The 24353-nt window shown below is 44.5% G+C and overlaps 2 protein-coding genes across 6 annotated transcripts in view; both read left to right on the forward strand.

Annotated features, from left to right (window-relative positions):
* The window catches only part of LOC135510714 (echinoderm microtubule-associated protein-like 3), a 32007-nt gene extending 15654 nt beyond the window's left edge, over positions 1–16353 (forward strand). For 3 of the 4 annotated variants that reach the window (XM_064931859.1, XM_064931857.1, XM_064931858.1), the window contains 23 exons: positions 272–448; positions 657–771; positions 1010–1516; positions 3080–3196; positions 3489–3517; positions 5556–5585; positions 5950–6070; positions 6436–6585; positions 6772–6841; positions 6939–7049; positions 10821–10916; positions 11964–12098; positions 12440–12578; positions 12938–13089; positions 13215–13340; positions 13653–13784; positions 13866–13933; positions 14160–14248; positions 14395–14492; positions 14660–14747; positions 14886–14984; positions 15083–15213; positions 15320–16353. In XM_064931859.1, coding sequence (XP_064787931.1) covers positions 322–448; positions 657–771; positions 1010–1516; positions 3080–3196; positions 3489–3517; positions 5556–5585; positions 5950–6070; positions 6436–6585; positions 6772–6841; positions 6939–7049; positions 10821–10916; positions 11964–12098; positions 12440–12578; positions 12938–13089; positions 13215–13340; positions 13653–13784; positions 13866–13933; positions 14160–14248; positions 14395–14492; positions 14660–14747; positions 14886–14984; positions 15083–15213; positions 15320–15511 — 2922 coding nt within the window. In that variant the 5' untranslated portion in view covers positions 272–321 and the 3' untranslated portion in view covers positions 15512–16353. The remainder of the gene's footprint in view (positions 1–271; positions 449–656; positions 772–1009; positions 1517–3079; positions 3197–3488; positions 3518–5555; positions 5586–5949; positions 6071–6435; positions 6586–6771; positions 6842–6938; positions 7050–10820; positions 10917–11963; positions 12099–12439; positions 12579–12937; positions 13090–13214; positions 13341–13652; positions 13785–13865; positions 13934–14159; positions 14249–14394; positions 14493–14659; positions 14748–14885; positions 14985–15082; positions 15214–15319) is intronic. The other variant, XM_064931860.1, reaches the window with a different exon arrangement.
* Positions 16354–16737: 384 nt separating this feature from the next.
* Positions 16738–24353, forward strand: part of LOC135510715 (metastasis-associated protein MTA2-like) — a 30235-nt gene continuing 22619 nt past the window's right edge. The window contains exons 1-4 of one of the 2 annotated variants that reach the window (XM_064931861.1): positions 16738–17179; positions 22743–22810; positions 23514–23531; positions 23764–23857. In XM_064931861.1, coding sequence (XP_064787933.1) covers positions 17152–17179; positions 22743–22810; positions 23514–23531; positions 23764–23857 — 208 coding nt within the window. In that variant the 5' untranslated portion in view covers positions 16738–17151. The remainder of the gene's footprint in view (positions 17180–22742; positions 22811–23513; positions 23532–23763; positions 23858–24353) is intronic. The other variant, XM_064931862.1, reaches the window with a different exon arrangement.

A 24353-nucleotide genomic window follows, 5' to 3' on the forward strand; every position in this document is an offset into this window, starting at 1 on the left:
ACTGCGGTCATGTCTAAGTGTGCCCATCTTTTGAAGTTCTCCCTTCTCTACAGTTCTTTCACGGTATTCCGCGTACGCTTTGCTACTGCTTGGTTTATACCACTTCTGTGGGAGTTACAATGGCATGACATCATGGAGTTGGATATAGGCTCCTCATTGGTTGTCCTAGTCCGTACTTAGCATTTACCAATGGTTCATCTAGTTCCAGACTGTCTAGTTCCATGTAGTTCCATAACATCTCCTGATTGGTTGTCTTGGTCCACCTGCACAGATGATGTGTCGGCAGGCAGCAGCGCTGAGTACCCAGACCGGGTGTCCGTGATGGAAGGGCGCCTTCAGTTGCAGGAGAACGAGATCACTCTGCTCAAGTCGTCACTGGCCGACGCACTGCGCAGGCTCCGCCTCCACGACCAGCTGATCCCCCTGCTCAAACAGCAGCTCATCGCAGGTGGGTGGCCAACCATCACACCTTAGATCAGATCGTGGTCTTAAACGACTTGGTTTGACTAATGTCAAACAGTCTACAGTACCCGAAGCCAATAGAATATAATCTAATAAAATACAACGTTATCCCATCCCTATGACCATTGTCTTATGCTTCAATGCCATGTCCATCCTCAATGTGTGTGACTGTGTCTTATTGTATGTGACCTCAGTGAACCCTGCAGCGGCCCGTGTCCTGAACCAAGTCTTCTGCTCTGATGGTTTCTCCAGTTCCCGTAAACTGTCGTCCAGCTCAACCCTGGATGGCACCCGCCACCCTGCCACCAGGTACTGTACCAGCACAGAAGGACTGTGTGGGTAGGAGAGACCTATATAAAGATATGGCTCTTAGATTATCAACGTGTGTAAATAGGGCATAGTTTGTTCAGTCAAGACATTGGACTTAGTGACCAGAATGTGGATTTCTAGCTGTCAACTTGAATGGTAAAGTCTTATTGGTTTCATTTTGATATTGTATGATGTTTTCTACTTGTTGATCTCAACTCTACACTGTGTGTGTCTCTAGCCAAGTGGGAAACAACATTGAAGGTGAGAATGGTCACTATGGGGACAATGGATCCCTAGCCCCTATGTGTAAGGCCCCTACATATGATCGGGCTACCCAAACAGAGCTCACCCCGCTGGGGCAGGACCAGGGGCTAGACGGGGTCCCACTGGCTCTCACCAGTGACATCCAGAGCCTCTCCCTGGAAGATGCCCTCCCCAAGGGTATCTCTCTGACTGAGGGGTCCCAGGCCAAGCTCCACCGCATCCAGGGGCTTGAAGAGGATGATGAGGAAGTGGAGAAGGAAAAGGACCTGAGCAGGACGTCTTCTGTAGAGGAGCCCATCCACCCCACCACCATCAGGAGCCTCCAGAGAGAGGACCTCCAAGACCCCAATGGCTCCACGGAGAGCCTGAGTTCAGCCCGCCAGACCCCAATCTCGGGGTCCCCAGTCCCCCCTAAGGACCTGCCCCCCAGCCCCCGGAGCGGACCTCTCTCCACTATCCTGGAGGGCCACAATAAACCCTTGTGCGTTATCGTCTCCTTCTCTATTCCTGCCTGATTGCATGGCTTTTGGGGATAAATCTCCTATTCTCTATGCTTGCGTTTCTACAGACCCCCAGTGTCAAAACTCTAATCTATGAATCAGTTTGCGGTAGACTGTTGACTGGGGAGTATACATTACGTTCTCTCTCCCGCTGGATCCGGCTGCTGTGTTATTTTTCCATGTGTTTGAGCCGGGGGCTAAATAAGGGTGATTGGGAACATAAGGCTCTGTGTCCTCATAATGACAGCGCTCATCGTATGCTGAGTGACACGTCCTTGAAAGGCAACACATACACACACACACACACAGAATCAAGCGCAGTGGAATAGGTGTTAAGGGTCATGCAGCTCAGCCCTGTGTATACAATAGCAGTGAATGCTGGGATAAGCTGGGGGGGCCATGTCAACACCTCTTTGATGTGGGGATCTAGAATACAGCGTTTCAAAATGGCCGCGTTGTCCAAGCAGCAGCCGTTTCAGCACATATCTATAAAAATGAATAAAATACAAGTCTTATGTCTAGAACAAAACTTGATCTTAGCCCAAAGAAGTGTTAGCCTTGTTATGCGTGTCAGATGAGTAGTGGCCAGAGTTTATTTAGTTTGTTTTTTCTCCCGTCAATATGATCTGATCAGGAAAAACTCTGGACCATAGTTAAACTCCATGCCCTACAGATAAGACATTGAATCAATGTTAAGGGTTGCGTTCAGAACAGCTGAGGTTTGCCGTTAAACACACGTTGAGTAGTTCACACTGTGTAACAATAACACTGGGGTTGTGTTCATGAATCCACACTAACCTGATGATCAAACCTGAGCGTCACCCTTTAACAAAGTTCTCCCCCTTCAAGCATGGATTGATTCAGCATGATTTCCTGCATGTGGACATTTCAATGGGGGCTTTTCATTGGTAGATTTTGTTGTTGTTGCTGCATGCCGCTCCATAATCACAAAATAATTGCTACATTATTCCTCTGATTTGTGTTCTGTGTGTGTGTGTGTGTGTGTTGTTTTGTTTGCTAGTTATGACTTGGAAGAGGCCTATTACTGATTGATAGCATATGTTTTAGGTAGCTCTATCATGCCACACCATGAGTCTTAAGTTATGAAGTACTTTTATCCAGATCCAAACTATTAATATGAACTAGGCTATTCAGTTCCATTACATACTTAGACACAAATGCTGTCTACATAATGTACCTAGTGTGTGTACAATCAGTAGGAGCCACAGGCTTCAGGGGAAGGGAGTCAGCTGGGTTTCACTTCCTAGTTCTACTTCCTGTTACATACCTCAAACATCCCTGTCACATGACAAGGGCAATTTCCTCTGATTATTGAGCACATCGTCAGGAAAATGGTTGTGGCTTACAGGAAAATTCTGGCCCGTCATAGAATACACATTGAAACACACACATTCATAGTTCATCTGAGCGTGTGTGTGTGCATGTCTCTGCGCAAGTATGTGTTTGTGTTCCCAAATGTGGTTGTCTGTCTCAAACCCTGCACATAAATCCTCTTACACAGACTCCCTATCCTCATTGTCCAGAGTTCGCAGGAACAGTGAGAAACTGGCAAAGGACCCCCAGGAGAAGACCAAGAAGCGGTTGGACAAAAAGGCAGCTTCTTCGGCCAACCTCCTCACCCGATCCCCCAGTCTGGAGAGGTGAGAGAAGGCCCATCTGATCCATCATCACGATCCGCTTTCAAACTCATCGCCACATCTCATTTTCCGACGGCCGCAGAAACATATTTTCACTAAATAGTCACTCATTGGAAAACAAGTGCCCTTTTATTCTAGTATAATAAAATTCCTTTCCTTTTGAAAAGTCTTAGGATTTCCCAATTTGCGTAAGCTGGGCCCAAAGACTGTATAATATAACGGTTGGTCCAAGTGTCTGAAAGAGTCTCTTGGATATAATGTCTTAACAGTTACTGTTGTTTTTCTTTTCTCACAGCCGGACCAAAGATCTCATCGCCAGTGCAGGTAATGTATATCCAACAACACTACTCTCTCCAGACTCTCTACAAAGTATTATCCAACCATAGTCTCTATATTGGCTTAAATGACTTACAGACAGACTGCAGGCCAGATCTGGATAGGATGAATAGCCCATACGTACATAACAGCTCCAGCTAACCTGTGTTTTACTCTACCTATTATTAAATGTGTCCAGAGCCTCCATTTAGGGGGCCTGTAAATGCTTAAACATAGTTATAGGCTGAAATGCTATCTCATTTTTGGTGTGTTAACTTCCCATTCTTTAGTTGGGGACACGAAACTGCATACTCGATGTCAAAGATAGTAGCTTTTATGAGCGTTGGCTTGACGTCTGGTTTAGCTTTATAATGGGGACTCATTCCTAAACCAGAGTGAGTTATGAGGACATTCCCTCTTTGATTGTTTCTGTGTTTTTACCAGTTGGACCTAATGGGGATTCAATTGGCGGAAAATCGGTTTGATGCGCCCATCCGATTAGCATAATAGTCTGTAAATTTGATCAGTGAGCCACAAGACAAGGGGTTTCTACTAGACAAAGGGTGCATGGAGTGAGCCTCAAAAGAGCTTATCTCTGTATATACTAGGAGCGTACTGCAACTACAACAACAATATTACTACTACTAATACTCTGCACATTATAATAATGGCCATCGTAAAAAGTGACTGGCCACTGGACGTTGCATCCATCCTCTAGTCGTCTCTCGGCTCAAAGGTCACTCAGAGTCCACCACAGTCCATCCCTCTGCCACAAACTAAAATAAGCCTGGTCAGAAATATCCCTCATCATTACTGTGATCACAGAGAAACTTTTTTTACACTTGCGTGTTTATGATGCAGCGCGGCAGCCATTCCTGATGTTAAACACAGAGTGTCTGTTTAGTGCCCCGCCACTCCGTTCTGGGTTGGGACGCTCTCATTGGACTCTCCCTGGAAAGCCATCCATTGTGGTTAACCATGCTGCCGCAGCACTCCGAGACTCCTGACGGGATGATGGATGACTGTTTTACCCGAGAAGGACAGTTTTCAAAAAAATATATAGATTTTTTTTCTCTTTCTGTGAGCTTGCCAGGGTTAGATGTATTCCCGTTTTTTCACTGTCTCTCCGAGCTGGCCCGGGACAGGTCTGCCTGAATTCAACACGAGTTAGGTCATTTCTGCAACCGTCTCTTCTGCATCATGAGAGGGTTGAAAAGTGTAACCAGGTCTTTAAAAAAAAATTTGAACTCACTATATCCTAACTGAATGTCCATACTTGGAAATATGAATGGCAATAGTGTGGAAATACCTCTACATTTTAAACCAATCAAAATCTGTCATTGATTTGATTCGACGGGGTCCAGGAACAGTATGAAGCAGGCCTATGGGGGAATTCCATGTAGTGTCACCATGACTAATAAGAGCTAGATAATAACTTACAGTAGTTCAACTGTACTGACTTTCCCTCCCATGTTCCTTCAACCTGTGGCGTGGGCCCTGCCTAACAACCTTTTCATAGTGAGACATGCAGATGGGTCAAGCCCCTTTTCTCACCAGAAACATCCCAAACCAGAACCTTCCACAACACGTGTAAAAAAAACAACAACAACCTTTCCAAATTGGAGTGTGAGACGTTATTGGTCCCAGATTGCAGTCCGTTTCAAGAGGAGATTCACCTGGTTATTGAGCTATAATGTATAAACAGGATGCTTTAAGCGAGGACACGATTCAGACAATCCCTCTTCTTCCACCTCCCTAAAACAGTGTGTTATGTTCTCTGTCGAACATTTTGTCAGGCTGATGTTTATTTTTTGGGGGATTTGACCAACAATTGCGCGTCCCACAGTTTGGTTACCACTGGTTTAGGTGACAAGGCCTGATGTTGGAAAACCAACCCACTGGTTTGCTCATAGATCACATTCGAGCGGCTCTGAAACTGGTCCCAGTGGATCCGTAATGTCAGCAGGATCTGCTCTGCTGCAATCGGCTGTGATTTTAGTTCTGCTCGGATCCCTGTGTTTATTTGTCTCTTCCCCTCCTCTCATAGGTTCTCCCGGATCGAGACGAGGAACCCAAGGTACGAGACATCATAGGGGATGTTACGTGTTAACTGTTGTGTCATTTAACTACATACAGGTCTGAGACTTGGGCTTGGGATTCATACAGGTTAATGGCACTGCACTGTTGACTTAACATTATTGAATAAATTAGTATCTAAATGTGATTTGTGGTGTAGATATTGTAGCATCACCAGGGCTTTGGTTGAGGATAGGTTTGCGAAAGTTCATATTGAATCATGGTAGCAATTGGAGATGTACAAAAATCAAATTTATTTGTCACATACACATGGTGAGCAGATGTTAATGCGAGTGTAGCGAAATGCTATGTATCCATGGTCCGGTCTTGTCATACATGTTTCTTCATCTGTCATTGGCTGACAGGTCAATCAATCAAAATGTTCATCCGCGGCCGACCAATCACCATGTACGTCCCCTCCAACATCCAGAACTACGATGACCTGAGGATGGAGCCACCTGTAGAGAAACTGGAACTCGATTGGGTGTATCCTTCCTAAGTCCCTCCCACAAGTCACGACCAATGGGGCTTTGATCTAGCAACATACTGTGTGTTTTTAAATCCCAGTCATGGTTGTTTAGAATATTTGATATCCTATAGTGCAAAGTTTATTGGATGAAAGCCATTAAGTCCATTCTGCCCATGAGTCAGATAGAGAAATGTATGTAAATTCCCTAATGTCCTTGAGCCAAGCCATCCGCTCCTCAGGTCAGTGGAAGTTGTGTCATCCATAAATCAACAATTATTATGGGTGTAGCTGTGGGTGAAATTGCTTTAGGCTGAATTAATGATTTTAGACTGATCAGCCAATGAGACGTTTCAGTGATGTCACCTTGACTGGAGCCGCATAGTTACGGTTACCGGGGGCGCGACTGCCGAGCCAACCTGTACCTGCTGGCGTCGGGGGAGGCAGTATACTTCATCGCGTGTGTGGTGGTGCTGTACCACATCAACAACCGCACTCAACGCCACTACAGCAAACACACAGACTGTGTCCGCTGGTGAGTGGCTCACGTTGAACCATGACCTCTTATATCATAATTCAAGTTTGTTTGTCATGTGTACAAAATACAACAAACTGTACAAAATCAACACAAATTGTTGTTGAGCAAGCAAAATGTGAGAATTGATTGTCAAGTGAAAAGAAAGTGATGCTGTGTAAAAATCACAATTTGTCTGTCCTTCAGTCTAACCATCCATCCAGACAAGGTGCGGGTGGCGTCGGGACAGACTGCTGGGGTGGATAAGGATGGCAAGGTGAGGCAATTTATGAATGAAAAATGTTTACTAAATCTATGTACTGTAAATGGTCACACTTATCATCAAGTCCTATACGTGTAATTGTGTCTCTCAGCCCCTGCAGCCTTATGTCCACATATGGGATTCCTCCACACTGATCACCCTACAACAGATAGGACTGGGCACGTTTGAGCGAGGTGTAGGATCTGTGGCCTTCTCCTTTGCAGTAAGTGATCATCCTTACTACAGAACACCCCTCCTCCCACACACTAGATGTGACTGAGTTTAACGAGTCTAGATGTTTAAGTACCTTGTCCTTTGTCAACTCACTAAGGCTTTTGAAGAACTCCTGACACTAAATCTCCATGCAACACTCAAACAACCAATGCAGGCTTACATTGAGAGAGATGGATAAACTCAGCAACAACAAAAAAGAAACATTCCTTTTTCAGGACCCTGTCTTTCAAAGATAATTCGTAAAAATCAAAATAACTTCCCCGATCTTCACTGTAAAGGGTTTAAACATAGTTTCCCATGCTTCATGGTTCAATGAACCATGAACAATTAATAAACATGCACCTCTGGAATGGTCGTTAAAACACTAAACGCTCACAGATGGTAGGCAATTAAGGTCACAGTTATGAAAACTTAGGACACTAAAGAGGCCTTTCTACTGACTCTGAAAAACACCAAACGAAAGATGCCCAGGGTCCCTGCTCATCTGCGTGAGCGTGCCTTAGGCATGCTGCAAGGAGGCATAAGGACTGCAGATGTGGCCAGGGAAATAAATTGCAATGTCCGTACTGTGAGACGCCTAAGACCGTGCTACAGGGAGACAGGATGGACAGCTGATCGTCCTCGCAGTGGCAGACCACGTCTAACAACACCTGCACAGGATCGGTACATCCGAACATCACACCTTTGGGACAGGTACAACAACAACTGGACATGGCACAACCAGGAACGCACAACCTGGCACACCAGGAACGCACAATCCCTTCATCAGTGCTCAGACTGTCCACAATAGGCTGAGAGAGGCTGGACTGAGGGCTTGTAGGCCTGTTGTCTGGTGAGGACCTGCCTTACATCACCGGCAACAACCCACCTTCGCTGGACCAGACAGGACTGGCAAAAAGTGCTCTTCACTGACGAGTCGCGGAATTGTCTCACCAGAGGTGATGGTTGGATTCGCATTTATCGTCGAAGGAATGAGCGTTACACCAAGGCCTTGAGCATGTCTGGGACCTGTTGGATTGGAGGGTGAGAGCTAGGGCCATTCCCCCCAGAAATGTTCGGGAATTTGCAGGTGTCTTGGTGGAAGAGTAGGGTAACAAATCACAGCAAGAACTGGCAAATCTGGTGCAGTCCATGAGGAGGAGATGCACTGCAGTACTTAATGCAGCTGGTGGCCTCACCAGATACTGACTGTTACTTTTGATTTTTACCCCCCCCCCCCTTTGTTCAGGGACACATTATTTCATTTCTGTTAGTCACATGTCTGTGGAACTTGTTCAGTTTATATCTCATTTGTTGAGTCTTGTTATGTTCATACAAATATTTACACATGTTAAGTTTGCCGAAAATAAACGCAGTTGACAGTGAGAGGACATTTTCTTTTTTTTGCTGAGTTATATATATATACACTGCTCAAAAACATAAAGGGAACACTTAACACAATGTAACTCCAAGCAAGTCAATCACACTTCTGTGAAATCAAACTGTCTACTTAGGAAGCAACACTGATTGACAATAAATTTCACATGCTGTTGTGCAAATGGAATAGACAACAGGTGGAAATTATAGGCAATTAGCAAGACACCCCCAATAAAGGAGTGGTTCTGCAGGTGGTGACCACAGACCACTTCTCAGTGCCTATGCTTCCTGGCTGATGGTTTGGTCACTTTTGAATGCTGGCGGTGCTTTCACTCTAGTGGTAGCATGAGACGGAGTCTACAACCCACACAAGTGGCTCAGGTAGTGCAGCTTATCCAGGATGGCACATCGATGCGTGCTGTGGCAAGAAGGTTTGCTGTTTCTGTCAGCGTAGTGTCCATAGCATGGAGGCGCTACCAGGAGACAGGCCAGTACATCAGGAGACGTGGAGGAGGCCGTAGGAGGGCAACAACCCAGCAGCAAAATGACCTCCGGCAGGCCACAAATGTGCATGTGTCTGCTAAACGGTCAGAAACAGACTCCATGAGGGTGGTATGTAGGCCCGACGTCCACAGGTGGGGGTTGTGCTTACAGCCCAACACCGTGCAAGACATTTGGCATTTGCCAGAGAACACCAAGATTGCCAAATTCGCCACTGGCGCCCTGTGCTCTTCACAGATGAAAGCAGGTTCACACTGAGCACGTGACAGACGTGACAGTCTGGAGACGCCGTGGAGAACGTTCTGCTGCCTGCAACATCCTCCAGCATGACCGGTTTGGCGGTGGGTCAGTCATGGTGTGGGGTGGCATTTCTTTGGGGGGCCACACAGCCCTCCATGTGCTCGCCAGAAGTAGCCTGACTGTCATTAGGTACCGAGATGAGATCCTCAGACCCCTTGTGAGACCATATGCTGGTGCAGTTGACCCTGGGTTCCTCATAATGCTAGACCTCATGTGGCTGGAGTGTGTCAGCAGTTCCTGCAAGAGGAAGGCATTGATGCTATGGACTGGCCCGCCCGTTCCCCAGACATGAATCCAATTGAGCACATCTGGGACATCATGTCTCGCTCCATCCACCAACGCCACGTTGCACCACAGACTGTCCAGGAGTTGGCGGATGCTTTAGTCCAGGTCTGGCAGGAGATCCCTCAGGAGACCATCCGCCACCTCATCAGGAGCATGCCCAGGCGTTGTAGGGAGGTCATACAGGCCACACACACCACTGAGCCTCATTTTGACTTGTTTTAAGGACATTACATCAAAGTTGGATCAGCCTGTAGTGTGGTTGTCCACTTGAATTTTGAGTGTGACTCCAAATCCAGACCTCCATGGGTTGATAAATTTGATTTCCATTGATAATTTTTGTGTGATTTTGTTGTCAGCACATTCAACTATGTAAAGAAAAAAGTATTTAATAAGAATATTTCATTCATTCAGATCTAGGATGTTTTATTTTAGTGTTCCCTTTATTGTTTTGAGCTGTATGTATGTATGTATGTATGTATGTATGTATGTATGTATGTATGTATGTATGTATGTATGTATGTATGTATGTATGTATGTATGTATGTATGTATGTATGTATGTATGTATGTATGTATGTATGTATGTATGTATGTATGTATGTATGTATGTATGTATGTATGTATGTATGTATGTATGTATGTATGTATGTATGTATGTATGTATGTATGTATGTATGTATGTATGTATGTATGTATGTATGTATGTATGTATGTATGTATGTATGTATGTATGTATGTATGTATGTATGTATGTATGTATGTATGTATGTATGTATGTATGTATGTATGTATGTATGTATGTATGTATGTATGTATGTATGTATGTATGTATGTATGTATGTATGTATGTATGTATGTATGTATGTATGTATGTATGTATGTATGTATGTATGTATGTATGTATGTATGTATGTATGTATGTATGTATGTATGTATGTATGTATGTATGTATGTATGTATGTATGTATGTATGTATGTATGTATGTATGTATGTATGTATGTATGTATGTATGTATGTATGTATGTATGTATGTATGTATGTATGTATGTATGTATGTATGTATGTATGTATGTATGTATGTATGTATGTATGTATGTCGTTTTAGCAGATGCTTTTATCCAAAGCGACTTACCGTCATGTGTACATATATTTTGGTATGGGGAGCCTCAGTGGAATGAACCCGCGACCCTTCAAACGGTTTCACATTAGCTATTGATCTCCGTTTCCCTGTCCTTGTGACTCTGCATCACCTCTCCATCTGCCATATGGCCTCACTGGTTCCTTCTCTCGCTCGTACTTACGTCTCCTCCGCTTGCAGGACTCTGGAGCCTTCCTCTGTGTGATTGATGACTCCAATGAACACATGCTGTCTGTGTGGGACTGCGCCAAAGGAACCAAGCACGCAGAGGTTAAGGTAAAGCAATGCACCAAGACACACACTCATGCACACTTGGCATTCATGCAAGCACACACCTACATGCATGAACACACACGCACACACTCATACTCATAGAGAGTCCTATTCATATTGCACAGTAGGTTTATTGCAGTAAAATAGTAATAATCAATATCATTTATAGTATACATCTGCTTCCATGTGCTATAACAAACCTGCCCATGTACATGAAATAAGCCTCTAGTGTATCTTTGCTGGGAGCCAAGCCTGTCATTTGCGTGTGTAGGCTTTGTTAAAGCCAGCATTCCTTAGAGTGAGAATCTGTAGATGCCTGAAAAAAGAGGACTGTTTGCGTAGATTAAGAAAAAAATATGGCATCCACGTCATCTCGTTCTGTCGCAGACTTCTGTCCCAAATTTCTCAACTTCCCCGAGAGTAAGTTCAGCAACGTTGCCACGGCAACTGTGTAAATATTTTAGACAGTGAATTTGTGTGTGTGTGTGTGTGTGTGCGCGTGTGTGTGACTGTGCGTGTGTGTTGGTGGGTGGTTTGGATATTAGGTGGGTGTTTATATGAGCTCATTTCCTGTCTTTGGTCCTCAGTTTCTTGTAGCGCACATGTATGATTCGCCAAATTTGATTTTGCATAAGCATAATTTGTCATGAGAGTGCCATAGATTCAAGAGTACAGTTTTGGATCTCCAGCAAAAATTGGGAGTGGTCACATGGTCGGGTGGGCGGGCGGGCGGGGGTTAGCAGCCCACATAAATATAGCAGTTGGTTCAATGTACAGTATGTAACATATGCCCATCCCCCACTGGACTGTAATGTAATAGTTCAATGCTTTTTTTTTCATATAGTGCAGCTGCTGCCCATTGAGACTTTGGTGCAGGAGTGTTAGGCATTATACCATCTTATACGACATTATCCTCAAGTTAATTCCAAGGGTGGTAAAATCATAGAAATGCAGTTCTGAGATATTGGGATTCACCGTTTCAATTGATATTTAGCATTTGAATCAATTATTTCACAACTTGAACTCTTCTCCTGGTGTGTGTTAATCCAGAGCACCAATGAGGCAGTGTTTACAGTAGAGTTCAACCCCAACGACAGCACCAACATCATCACCTGTGGGAAGTCTCACGTCTACTTCTGGACGCTAAGTGCTGGCTCACTCACCAAGAAACAGGGCATCTTTGGGGTGAGTGTAATCCATTATAAGCCCCTACAAGTACATTGACAGCCTTTTTCACATTGTCAAAAGGTTAACAGCACCCTGTAAATATGACCGACTGGGTATATGAAACCCGGCTTATTAGAATGCCTCAAGAAAGACTATTATAGCCCACTGAGCTAAAGCCTAGACTAGTCTGCAGGTCTCAGGCAAGGCTATTTATCACTGAACCACCTCCACTACATATAGTCATTGAAACTCTTTTGTTGCATAAATGTTTGTCTTTATCTACTGTCAGAAATACAAAGATCCCAATAAATATAGTCATTCAAACTTGTTTGTGATGTTTCCTCGCTCTTCTCTTTTAGAAATACAAGAAGCCCAAGTTCATCCAGTGCTTTGTGTTCAGCCTGACGGGAGACGTGCTGACTGGGGACTCAGAGGGGAACATCCTGACGTGGGGCAAATCACCCGGCGACGTCAAGACACTGGGGAAAGGGGCCAAAGGTAACTGTCTGTTCCAAATTACGACTAGGTTCTCCATGTGAAATAAATGTAATACATTTTTTTTTTTTTAAATGAACAAAATATTGTTTCATTTGATTTAGTACCTCCTCAACCAACTGCTCCATAGCTGTGACTCTTTTTTTCCTCTTGCTCTCCAAATGTGTGAGACCTGTGACAATAGTAAGTAAGTAGCCTTGGCTTGTGTGAGCCAGAACGGCTCATAGGAGCAGGAGCCCATCTCCTGTTTCTGCAGAGTGAGGCAGCATGATGTACAAGTTACACCCCCTGGACAGGACGCTCGTCTATCGCAGGGCTTGTGACAATAGACAAAGTCATCTTCTCACTTCCTCCTTTTGCAGAGACATTCCAGATCATGCGGCAGACGCGGGCCCACGACGGCAGTGTGTTTACTCTGTGTATGCTGCAGGGGGGTGCTCTCCTCAGCGGCGGGGGCAAAGACCGTAAGATCATCCGCTGGAGCGCTGACCTTGCACCCGAGAGAGAGTGTGAGGTGAAAGACGTGTGTGTGTGTGCATTGTCGCTCTTAATAACCAAACTGAGCGTGTAACAACCCCTTTTTGTGGCTATTTATGTATTATTTCAGAATAATACCTACGTTTGATGTATTTGTTATAGATTCCAGAAAGGTTTGGGGCGGTCCGTTGCATTGCGGATGTAGACGGGGAAGAGTTGTTGGTTGGTACCACCCGAAATGCCATCCTGAGGGGCACTTTCTCTGACGGCTTTGTGGCCATAGTACAGGTATGTAAACATTAGCACGATGGAGTATATGTCTTGTGATATGTGGAATGGTTTGCGATTACACACCTGGTCTGCACATGTTCTGCGTTCCGATTCCCTACACGTCTCCCCGACGTGCACAGCGCACTTTCTCGCTCCCCGTTGTGGATTTAAAAGCATTTGATTTGTTGTATCCACGGGTCAAACTACTGGAGGTGTCAACCATGTCTTACTCCAGTCCAATCAGTGTCGAGGAGTGAACATTGAGGCTTAGAGAATAGAAACCGTAAGCCAGCATGTGTGTGATAGTGTGTATTGCTCTCTTCTGTGCAGGGCCATGTGGATGAGATGTGGGGCTTGGCCACACACCCCTCCCAGGATGTCTTCCTCACCTGTGGACATGACAGACAGGTGTGCGTGTGGAACACAGAGGAGCACAAACTGGACTGGTGCACCACGCTAGAGGTGAGCGGGCATAAATGCACACACACACACACACACACACGGTGAAACATATTCTTAAATACTTATCCTCATATTTTTCAGGAGTATGGGCTGTGTGCTGATTTCTGTCCCAATGGGGCTGTGGTGTCTGTTGGGCTCAGCACAGGCAGGTGAGACACTCCACTCTGAAATACAAACATGAAGACGAGAGCAGGCAATAGAAGTATTTAATTTGTTATCAGCTAATCTACTGCGTTAATCAGTGTCAATGCGTTCCTGTTTGTCACGATGTCGACGCTAGATATTTACCCCAAACTCCGGGACGATAAAGCAGACTCGTTTGCCTGGAGGGTCGAACCTTCACGCTGGTTGTGTTCCTCTCTCTCCCTGTAACAGGTGGCTGGTCCTTGACCTGCAGACCAAAGACATAGTCTCAGACTACACCGACGGGAATGAACAGCTGTCTGTAATGAGATACTCAACAGGTCAGAGGTCAAGCTCCTTCAGTGTGTCACAATGGAGCGAACGTCAACCATGCTTCAGCAATACGTGCTGACTCACCACTAGGTTTGACCTCTGTTTGTATTTATCTCGATTTGGAACATATTTTTTATTTTTTTTACCCTTTCAGATGGTAGCTTCCTAGCCGTGGGTTCCCATGACAACTTCATCTACATCTATAACGTCACAGAGAGTGGACGGCGCTACTCCCGCTACGGAAAGTGTAACGTAAGTTAGTGCCGTCCTGGGATGTTGTGGATTATTTATGTCATGAATGAATGATCCATTGTGGGTTACAGTTTGGAGCACAGTGGCCCTGTTGTTCAGTCAGACGCGGGACATATTCGTCACGGTGTTTGGCCGTTGTGTCACTTTGTCATGTCTGTCACTTTTAGGGTCACTCCAGCTTCATCACTCACCTTGATTGGTCCAAAGACGGGAAGTACATTATGTCCAACTCAGGCGATTACGAAATCCTTTACTGTGAGTGACTGTGCAGACGTCTACATTTTTTTATTTGTGCATTTGTGTCTCATTTGAACACATGTATATTTTTTTTAGATGACAACATGTCTAATATCCCCTAAGTCAATTATCCTAAGGACTATTTTACTCAAACAGGGGACATCGCTGGAGGCTGCAAACTGTTGAGGAACCGCTATGAGAGCAAAGACAGAGAATGGGCGTCCTACACCTGCGTACTGGGTTTCCACGTCATGGGTGAGAAGATCCAGCATTCAAACTATCACAAGCCTCTCAATATCACTCAACCCTTTACCTGTGGCTGAGGGGCTGAGGTGTTGTGTGTGGTCCCACAGGTGTGTGGTTGGAGGGTTCAGACGGTACAGACATCAACGCCCTCTGTCGCTCCCACAATGAGAGAATGGTGGCGGTGGCCGACGACTTCTGTAAAGTCCACCTCTTCCAGTACCCCTGCCCAAAACCCAAAGTCAGTAATAATTCAGTGCCACATTTTTTTTCAATTGATTTCAATCATATTTACTCCTTCCACCAGAAAGCTCACCACATATCAAATGTCTTATTTGACCCATCAGGCTCCAAACCACAGCTATGAGGGCCATGGCAGTCACGTGACCAACGTGCGCTTCACCCACTGTGACAGTCACGTGCTCTCCATGGGCGGCAAGGACACCTGTATCCTCCAGTGGAGGGTCAAGAGAGGAGGGACGGGGGACAGCGGTGGAGACCGCCTACACTCCTCCTCTTCCAGCTCCCCAGAACCTTAAGGGAGAGAGGGAGACATGGAGAGAAAGACAGAGACTAAGAGAATTATAGAGAGGCTGATAGAGAGACAAAGGGGAGAGAACGTTTACAGAGGGAGAGGGAGGGAGCAACGTCGAAAGAGAGTGGCTTCTGGACTTGTGGCGTAGTGTTTGTGTCTGGCTTTTAAATCATAGCAGGTTTAGGAATCGCATCCCTGATGTCCACAGGATTCTCTGTTCAAACATAATGGAGTTTTGTAATGCAGATATGAGCCACACATGACGTAATGAAAACATTTAATACATCTGGGCACAATTTACTTCTCAGAATGAGTGAAATGCTGTTGCATCTTTGTGAATTTTCTAGATTGATGCAATTGAAAAAGGTCAAACTGTTAACAACTGACTGTTGGGACTGCCATCATTAATTGACGACAAAGGGATCAATTGTTGAAAACATTCCAAAATATCCTATTTTGTTTACTATATTGTTTACCATGCCAACTTACCCTAGTGGTGTTTTATGGTTATTGTCTTCTCATAAATGTCATATAAAATCATACATAACTTGTGCTGTTGCGATCTATGAATATTGAACTTTTTATGTGCTTCTGACAAATTTAAAATTTTGCTACATGTTGACAATCACTCAAGTGCCTTAGAATTGAATAACAAAAATATTTTCTTTACTCATTGTAGTTTAAACTAATCTCCTGAGTATTAGACCAATTCTGAAATGTTTACCTTCATTGTACACTTTGCTTTTGTATTGGATTTCTTCTATGTTTATTTAAAAGTACTTTTGAATGGGTCGTGGTTTTCTTTGTCTCCAGATATTTCGATCAATAAACTATGACAAACTAGTGCTTATGAATTCATAGCATCCTTCATTATCAAAGCATGTCTGCATTTCCAGTTACATTGTAGCGCTAAAAACTGTATGCTATCGAAATGAACGCTAGAGGGGAGTGTTGTTCAAATTATGACCTTTTTGAGTTGTCATTTTGCTTACTGCATCAATGTAGATTTTAGAGAAAGTCTGATGGAAGGCTGTTTCTCATCAAAGTGATCATCTGCATACTCTTCATGCGAATCAGATTATCTGCCTTCAGTATTACTTTATATCTATGGGCTGACACAATAATGTTGGTGTTGGTGATGGTTGGAGCAACTCTGTCTTGCTGAGAATTGTGTGTGTAATAAGTAGCCGGAGTTTTCCGATTCGAAGTTACATTTTCCGGAGATGACGTTTACAAACGAGGGGGAGCAGTGTGTGTATGTATGTGTGTGCAAACTGAGCGGAGGTGAAGAAGAGGAGGATGAAGCTGGGAGCTGAGGATGGGAGGAAGAGTGGAGTAAGAGACAGGCTAGCTATCAAGGGCTGTGTATGCATGCCTGCCTGCAAGTGTGAATGCGTGAGTGAGTGTGGAAGAGGGAGGTCGTTATCGGACTGAAACAAAAGACGCATTTTGGAACCCCGAAAACATTGCAACGGAAACTTTAAACTTTTACCCGCCAGAGCTTGGCTACTGTGCCGGGTCCCGGCTTTGTTTCGCGGCGGGTGAGGTCTCTAATAAATGCAGGGATAAAATAGCTCCAGATCGACATTTTTAACGCAGGAGGGGAATCCCTTTGGACAGTGTTTTGTTGGGGGTAACGAGAGAATGGCGGCCAACATGTACCGAGTGGGAGGTAAGTATTTTTATTTTTTATTTTGAGGAGCCCTCACGGTGAATGTTAGCTAGCTATGCTAGGGTAATTAGCTGGCTGATTTGCATTCGCTAGCTATCTAGCGAACGGTTGTTATTTCCGCGAACGCTGGCCACCAAGTTAGCAGGCTAGTGCTAGCTAACTTAATAGCGAGACGTGTTAAATTAGAACGCTTTCGTTGGCTAACGACCTAACGTCAGTTGTATTTTACGACTAGTTAGTCCTCTTGTAGTGTCGTATAGTCAACCAAGTTTTTATATATAGCCTGACGCTAATTGCTTTGTTGAAACCAATGATTTATGTCATTGGCTGAACCCAGCAAGTTAACTTGAGTCAAACATGGTTTGACCAGCAACCTTTTTACAGTCAGGCTACCTATGTTATCTAGCTTGCTAGCTACGTAGTTAGCGTAAATTAACGTTAGCATGCACGGCAAGGAAATGTATTATCGTTGGGGAAGACATGTTGTTACACTTCAAACTACTCTGCAATTTGTAACATATTTTGTAGTTACTACCATTTACAATTTAGCTGCATTGTTTAGCTGCCAAGGTCAATATAGTGCATTTAGCAAAATAACAACACTGAGGTCTGCATGTTAAAAAAGCCGGTAAACGTGCGTTGCGTTAGGTCGCAAAATGGCCAGAGTTAAGCCGGCTCCTCAATCCCTAGGGTAGACCGCTTAATTTGATCATCAACATTGCAATGATATGCGATACTATTATTGGTGGTGAGAAAGATGATCAACATCAGTGATCTTGACTTGGTTGGTGCAACGTTGTTGTAATTCACGTTCCCTTTCATGTCTTGGCTCGAGTCAGTGTTTTGGTGGGTGCACAGCTACTGTGTCTGTGAAATATAGCCATACGTTCTGGCTATTTTATCGATGTGTAAGGTTTCAACAAGAGGGTCTGTATTTAGGTCACGTTGATTAAACCGTGCTGTCTGCTTTCTGTGCATAATATAACTTGAACAATATAGCCTACAGCAGGCATTGAATTCTACATCATTGATAAAGACATACAGTCGTCTTGCAATATATGTTGATGTTGCATTGGGCTGTTTCACAGGCAACAGCATAGATGGATTTAACTACAGACTGTCTGAAAGACATGACACTGCTGAGACTATTATTTCTTCCATGTCATTGTTTTAGTTGCAGGATTATGCAGTCATTGATTTCACCTCTACTAACATGACAATTTCAGTTTGGCATTTCAGCCTTTTAACCCCCCCCCCCCCACACCCACAGTGCTCTATGCTGACTTTTTTTTATAAGTTGAAAAATATTCGAGGTAATAGAATCCGTAATTTTTCAAGGTGCACTGGTGCTCCTAAATAAAAAGTCGAAGTTGCACCGCAAAATAATTTGTGCTTATCCGAGTAAAATGGTCTCACTGTAGAGCCCCTCCCCCTCGGTCATCTTGGCCTTGAGACTGTGCCCGAGATGGCACTGCCCCACAGATGGTAGTGTCTTCCGGCCTGTCTGTCTGCAAGGCCTGCTTGCCTAATCCCTCACAGCACTGCATCCTAGCACCTCAGAGCGCGACAAATGCTTATTAACCCATGCACCGTCGCCCTCCTGGGGGGGAACCTTCCCAGAAAGCGCTCACACAAGGCAGCCATTACATCTATTGTTGTTCTACCGCCGAGGAAAGTGATGTTCTTGCCAATTTTCCTCGCTCCAGTCAAGGTGGTCACATGAACCACTGCCTAGCAGAATACATATCCAGTTGGGTAGCTCTGTGCCAGTGTTTCCGAGTAGGTGTACTGATCGAGAATTACCCCCCCCCCCCGTCCATTCAATCTTATTCATTGTGAACTAAAAGGTTGAACTTCTCCTTTATCAGCACTCCTACTCTGAAAGGTGCTATACATATGGCCACTAGTCTTGTATGCAGTGGTGTATCAAGGAAACTTGTTCTTGTCGAATTTCATTGTGTAATCAAAATGGTGTGTTTAGCATATTCTGTTATCTTCCCAAACAGTAGAGACAGACCATACACGACTGCTCTCTTCTTTTGGCTGCTAAGAGTCCTTGAAAATATGTTTTCATGCGACTTCCCTCAATAGTTGAATGACTCACAGCTACTGACTGCATTGCTCCATGTCTGTGGTAGAGTTTCTGCTCTGTAATGAAATGACGTGTCACTCTTGACATTGTGTGTTGGCTATGAAATTGTGCTCTGATTATTCATTTGAAATTGAGGGCGCTGTGTTATATTTGCTCAGTTGCGGTTATTTCTGAGGGTCCCACGTGTCATAGCTTTGCCATTTTTGTCTGGACCTCGTCTGATCTTGGATAGTCTGCTGGATTTAGGCTTGCTACTGTATTTAAACATGCCTTTACCTCATATGAGATCACATGTCCCTTCTGGTGAAGTGTGTTTTAAGCTGTTACTTGTCTCCATTAGTTGAATTGAATGCCTTGGTCTCGGGCTAGGTCCTGCTTTATAGCCAGAGGAGCCCATTGAAATCAACATTTTATTTGTCACATGCGGCCGAAAAACAGATGTAGACCTTACCGTTTAATGTTTACTTACGAGCCCTTAACCAACAATGCAGTTTAAAAAATATTTACTAAATAACTAGAGTATAAGATAAGAAGCAACACAATAAAATGACCATAACAGGGCTGTATGTGAGGGTACAGGTTAGTCGAGGTAATTTGTACGTGTTGGTAGGGGTGAAGTGACTATCCATAGATAATAGACAGTGGCAGGCTGGATACGGGTCCTGTTGATATAGTGGCGCAGCGGTCTAAGGCACTGCATCTCAGTGCAAAAAGCGTCACTACAGTCCCTGGTTCAAATCCAGACTGTATCACATCCGGCTGTGATTGGGAGTCCTATAGTGCGGCGCCCAATTGGCCCAGCGGGGTATATAGTTCATGGAAGGAATCAGTGCATCAACGGTGTAAGGGGCTAATGCAGGGTCAGTGAGATTGAGACCCGGGACCCTTGTGTAGTATTGACTGTTTTGTGACATTTGCTTGGTTTCATGGGAGTTCATCCTATAGAAGTGTATAGAAGAATTGGTGAAAATCCACTCACCCGTGTTTAATCCAATGTCTCAACAGCAACATGCTATTAATGGATTGTAGGTTGTTAGTGCTTGCCATGGGTGTTTTGTAAGTAGCAATAGATGACCTGGTAAGACTGTGATCCTAAAACGATAGAGCATCCATTGCTTCGTGAAAGGGCAGATCCTAACGGCACCGCAAGTCATTATAAATGTATAGACCTAATTAGGCAGTTCTTCAGATTTTTTGAAAGGGCTCCCTCCACTCACTACTCTGAATCCACCCACAAGCACCTAACACACTGCGCCACAACTGTCACCGTACAGTAACTGCAATAGACGAGAAGCATATTACGCTTCCTGCGATTATTTGTCCTTCAAACAACAATTGGTCATATTGAAATGTTTAACCTACAAATTGAACATCGTAGGCATCTGGTTAATGCTGACTGACTCTGAGTGTCTGAGCTGAGGTTGTCTTTTCAGAAGGGCAGATTGTGATCCCCATTCAAAAAGCCCCTGGTCCTTTGATCCGTGAGGCACCACTTTAGTCTGCTGTCTCCCTGTCTCTCACCGTTTTCATCCAGGCAGGCACGGAGCCCCAATAGTGTGGAGAGAGGGCTTCGTGTTTTCATTTGTCCCGCTGGGGCAAGACCGAGAGCCGAGAACATCAATGAATATGGAGAAAGAGGTGTGAATGGATGACGGGAAAGAAGAGGATGACAGTGCTGTGTGCGGTCTTTTCTTTTCTCTTGAGCCAATGTCGGTGGTTACATAATGGCAGCGGGGGAATTTCTCCCGTCATCCACGACGTGTTCTTTTAACCTAGGAGCGGAAAATATTTTTGGTATCTCTTGATTGTTCTGGCAATTCTCACATAGAAACTTAATTGGTAGGGATGATGATTGTTGTCTAAAAATGGGAAAAATCAAAATTGTCCTAAAATGTCAAATTTCATCATGATTTTCATCATAGTTTTCAATAAAGTGGTTTGTAAGACACATGTAAAAAGCATCCTTCCACCCAATGAAGTTTTTTATGTGAGAGTTGCCAGAACATTCTGAGATACCGAAAATATTATTTTACTCCCGCTTGCGTGGAATTTCCCCTGGGCTACATCCTGTAACTCTCCTTCTATAGAATAGATATGATTGCTGATGCATTCCAATGTTGGTGTCCGTCTTACGGTTAGTGTCCCTGATCATATCCAAGGCGACAGCATTGCTCGTAGACATCCATTTTCAATATGTTTTCTGTATTAGCCAGGTTTGACTGGCTATGTCTTGGTGTAGACAATGTCCAGTCTCTACTATAGTTATAGATATTGTCACATAATTTGCTTGTATTTCCTAGATTGATGTTGAACAGAGCTGTTGATTCATCAGGACAGTTATTTTGCTGAGTTACGTTACAGGGCCTTTGGCTTTTGCCAAATGACCCCTAAAACACACTGGTGGGGTTCCCCTTCCAAAACACTGCTGGAACCAAAATATTGGCCACGCGAGCCAAAATATCACCTGTCATACCTTAATCACTGGCGAGAAATAATTGAGTTTTTTTTTTTGATATTGTAACCTTTACATTACATTACATTTAAGTCATTTAGCAGACGCTCTTATCCAGAGCGACTTACAAATTGGTGAATTCACCTTCTGACATCCAGTGGAACAGCCACTTTACAATAGTGCATCTAAATCATTAAGGGGGGGGGTGAGAAGGATTACTTATCCTATCCTAGGTATTCCTTGAAGAGGTGGGGTTTCAGGTGTCTCCGGAAGGTGGTGATTGACTCCGCTGTCCTGGCGTCGTGAGTAGCCAAGGCCTATAATACTGGGCATACCAAAACTATTTTGGTGTGTCTTCAAAGACTGATTTCTCTTCTGGGTGATTCATTAATTAGCCTATTATTTAGACTTACTTCATACTATCAATGGGCTGTGGGGAAGAGATTGAGGTCCACCATCTCTGTAGACAAAGACAGAGTAGGCGAAGTTGCTGGGCTTTGTTCTTTTAACTGAAGTTTGGGGGGGGGTGTCTCTTTTCAGTAACACCAGCATCTCTAATAATGTCATGAGATATGAGGGAAATTCCCGAGATGTCACATGCAAACAGAAGTCATCTTATAGTGGTACTGTAGTCTGGTGTAGCCTAGGATGGCTGAGTGAATATTGGCTCACTTGTCCTTGAAATGGCAGACACAGACGGGGTGTGTTGTGCAAGGCTATTAGCTCTCCCCACCAAGCACCTGTAGGCTTTTTGATGGATTGTTTTTGCCTGGTGAACGCCTGTCTGAGTGGTGGTTGACGTCATCTGCCATTAGTGGTGGTGGGTTCCCCTTAGTCATATCAATAAGTGACTGTACCAAGACTCCGACAGAGTCCAGTCTCCACACAGACGCATTACAATGATTATCCTCTGAATGTGTTCCGAGTAACCGGAGAGGTCAGGTTCAAAGTCATGCTCTGAATTGAAATGCTACAGATTTGTATGATTCATATGACTCAGACTTTTCTTTCCCTTTCAGATTACGTGTACTTTGAGAATTCCTCCAGCAACCCCTACCTAATCCGCAGAATAGAAGAGCTCAACAAGGTTGGTACAATAATCTGTCCTTCAACCCTACCCTCTGATTCGGAGCATTTACATAAAAACTCGCTGACATTGACAGACCCATTTTGTAAATGTAAAGCTTTTCATATCTGACCTGAGAGCCTGTGTGTTTGTAACTCATTTCAACACTGGGGTGGTGATGGTGGTAAAACACACACACACCCAGAGAGGGAGATTCACACACACCTCCCAGGTTCTAACCACAATCTTCTTGCCCCCCCCCTGCCACCCTCTTCCCGATGTATTGTGCTTTTGTTAGCCAGCCAGGACCACTACAGTAGTGACAAGATGCTGGTGCAAGAGCCATTACGTAATGTTGCTGGCTATAGCAGTAGCATAGTGGCGTATGACACAGCCTTGTTTCCCAGTCAAAGGATTAAGCTCATTTATATAACACTCTTAAATGGAAGGGGTTGTGGCGAGCACCACTAGCAGAACTCTGTCCTTCTGAGCACTAATGGAAGCGGAGGAGGAGGAGGGGCAATAATAGATATTATTATGACTGAGGCTGCGTCTGAAAATTCCCTTCCCTACGTAGTGTGCCGCTTTTGGAAAGAGCCCTGGCCAAAAGCAGTGCCCTACATGGGGAATAGGGCGCCGTTTCGGACATTACCTTGAGTGTGAATTAGATGAGGAGCCCAACATTGAGGCCTCAGTTTTGTGGTTTCTCTCTCCCTCTCTTCAGATCATGGTTAATCCAATGGTAATGATGGAGAGTCTCGCGTCACCCCCTCGTCACTTACAGCCCCAGTTTAAGTTCTAGCATATATTCAATACATTTGATTCAATTCAAAATGGCCGATTTTTCCATTCATAGATGGGGAAATCGTATCTATGAATGTGGCATGCCGTTCAGAGAATAATATTGTGATATGGCAATCATTCAAAGTATTGGCCGGCAGTGACTGACCACTCTTGTCGCACATGTCTCTCAGACGGCCAATGGGAACGTGGAAGCCAAGGTGGTGTGTCTGTTCCGGAGGCGGGACATCTCGGGCAACCTCAACACTCTGGCCGACAGCAACGCGAGTGAGTACAACAGCCTTTATGTCCGTGTAGTCTCATCGCAGTCCATCGGTGCTCTGCTCCTTCACCGTGTTCAGAAAAAGATCAAGAGGCCTATTACACAAACCACTTGAGAGAGCCAACTCTTTGCTCTATGCCAAACTCTAATGCTGTGCGGTCTGTGTAAAGTTATTGGAGAGCATTATTAGAGCAGACGTCTCTTTCGTATAAACCAGTTTATTATCTCCATCCAGAATGAGTACTGTGTTGCGTTCCAATCAGATTGGGATCTCCCTCTGCGCTACCAGCAGGCAATTGGCTCTCGCTCTAAGCAGAGGGATGCTCTGCCTGCGTCCCAAATGGAGCCCAATGTAGTTTGCTGCTTTTGACCAGGACCCATAGGGAGTGCACCACATAGGGACGAGGGTGCCATTTGGGGCGGACAGTCTGTCTCCAGCTGAAGCAGAACAGCGTCTGTAAGTGTGTGCTTACTGCGTAGTGCTGTTCCACTACAGCTGCC

The sequence above is a fragment of the Oncorhynchus masou genome, chromosome 23, assembly GCF_036934945.1.
Source record: "Oncorhynchus masou masou isolate Uvic2021 chromosome 23, UVic_Omas_1.1, whole genome shotgun sequence".
Taxonomy (NCBI): Eukaryota; Metazoa; Chordata; class Actinopteri; order Salmoniformes; family Salmonidae; genus Oncorhynchus; species Oncorhynchus masou.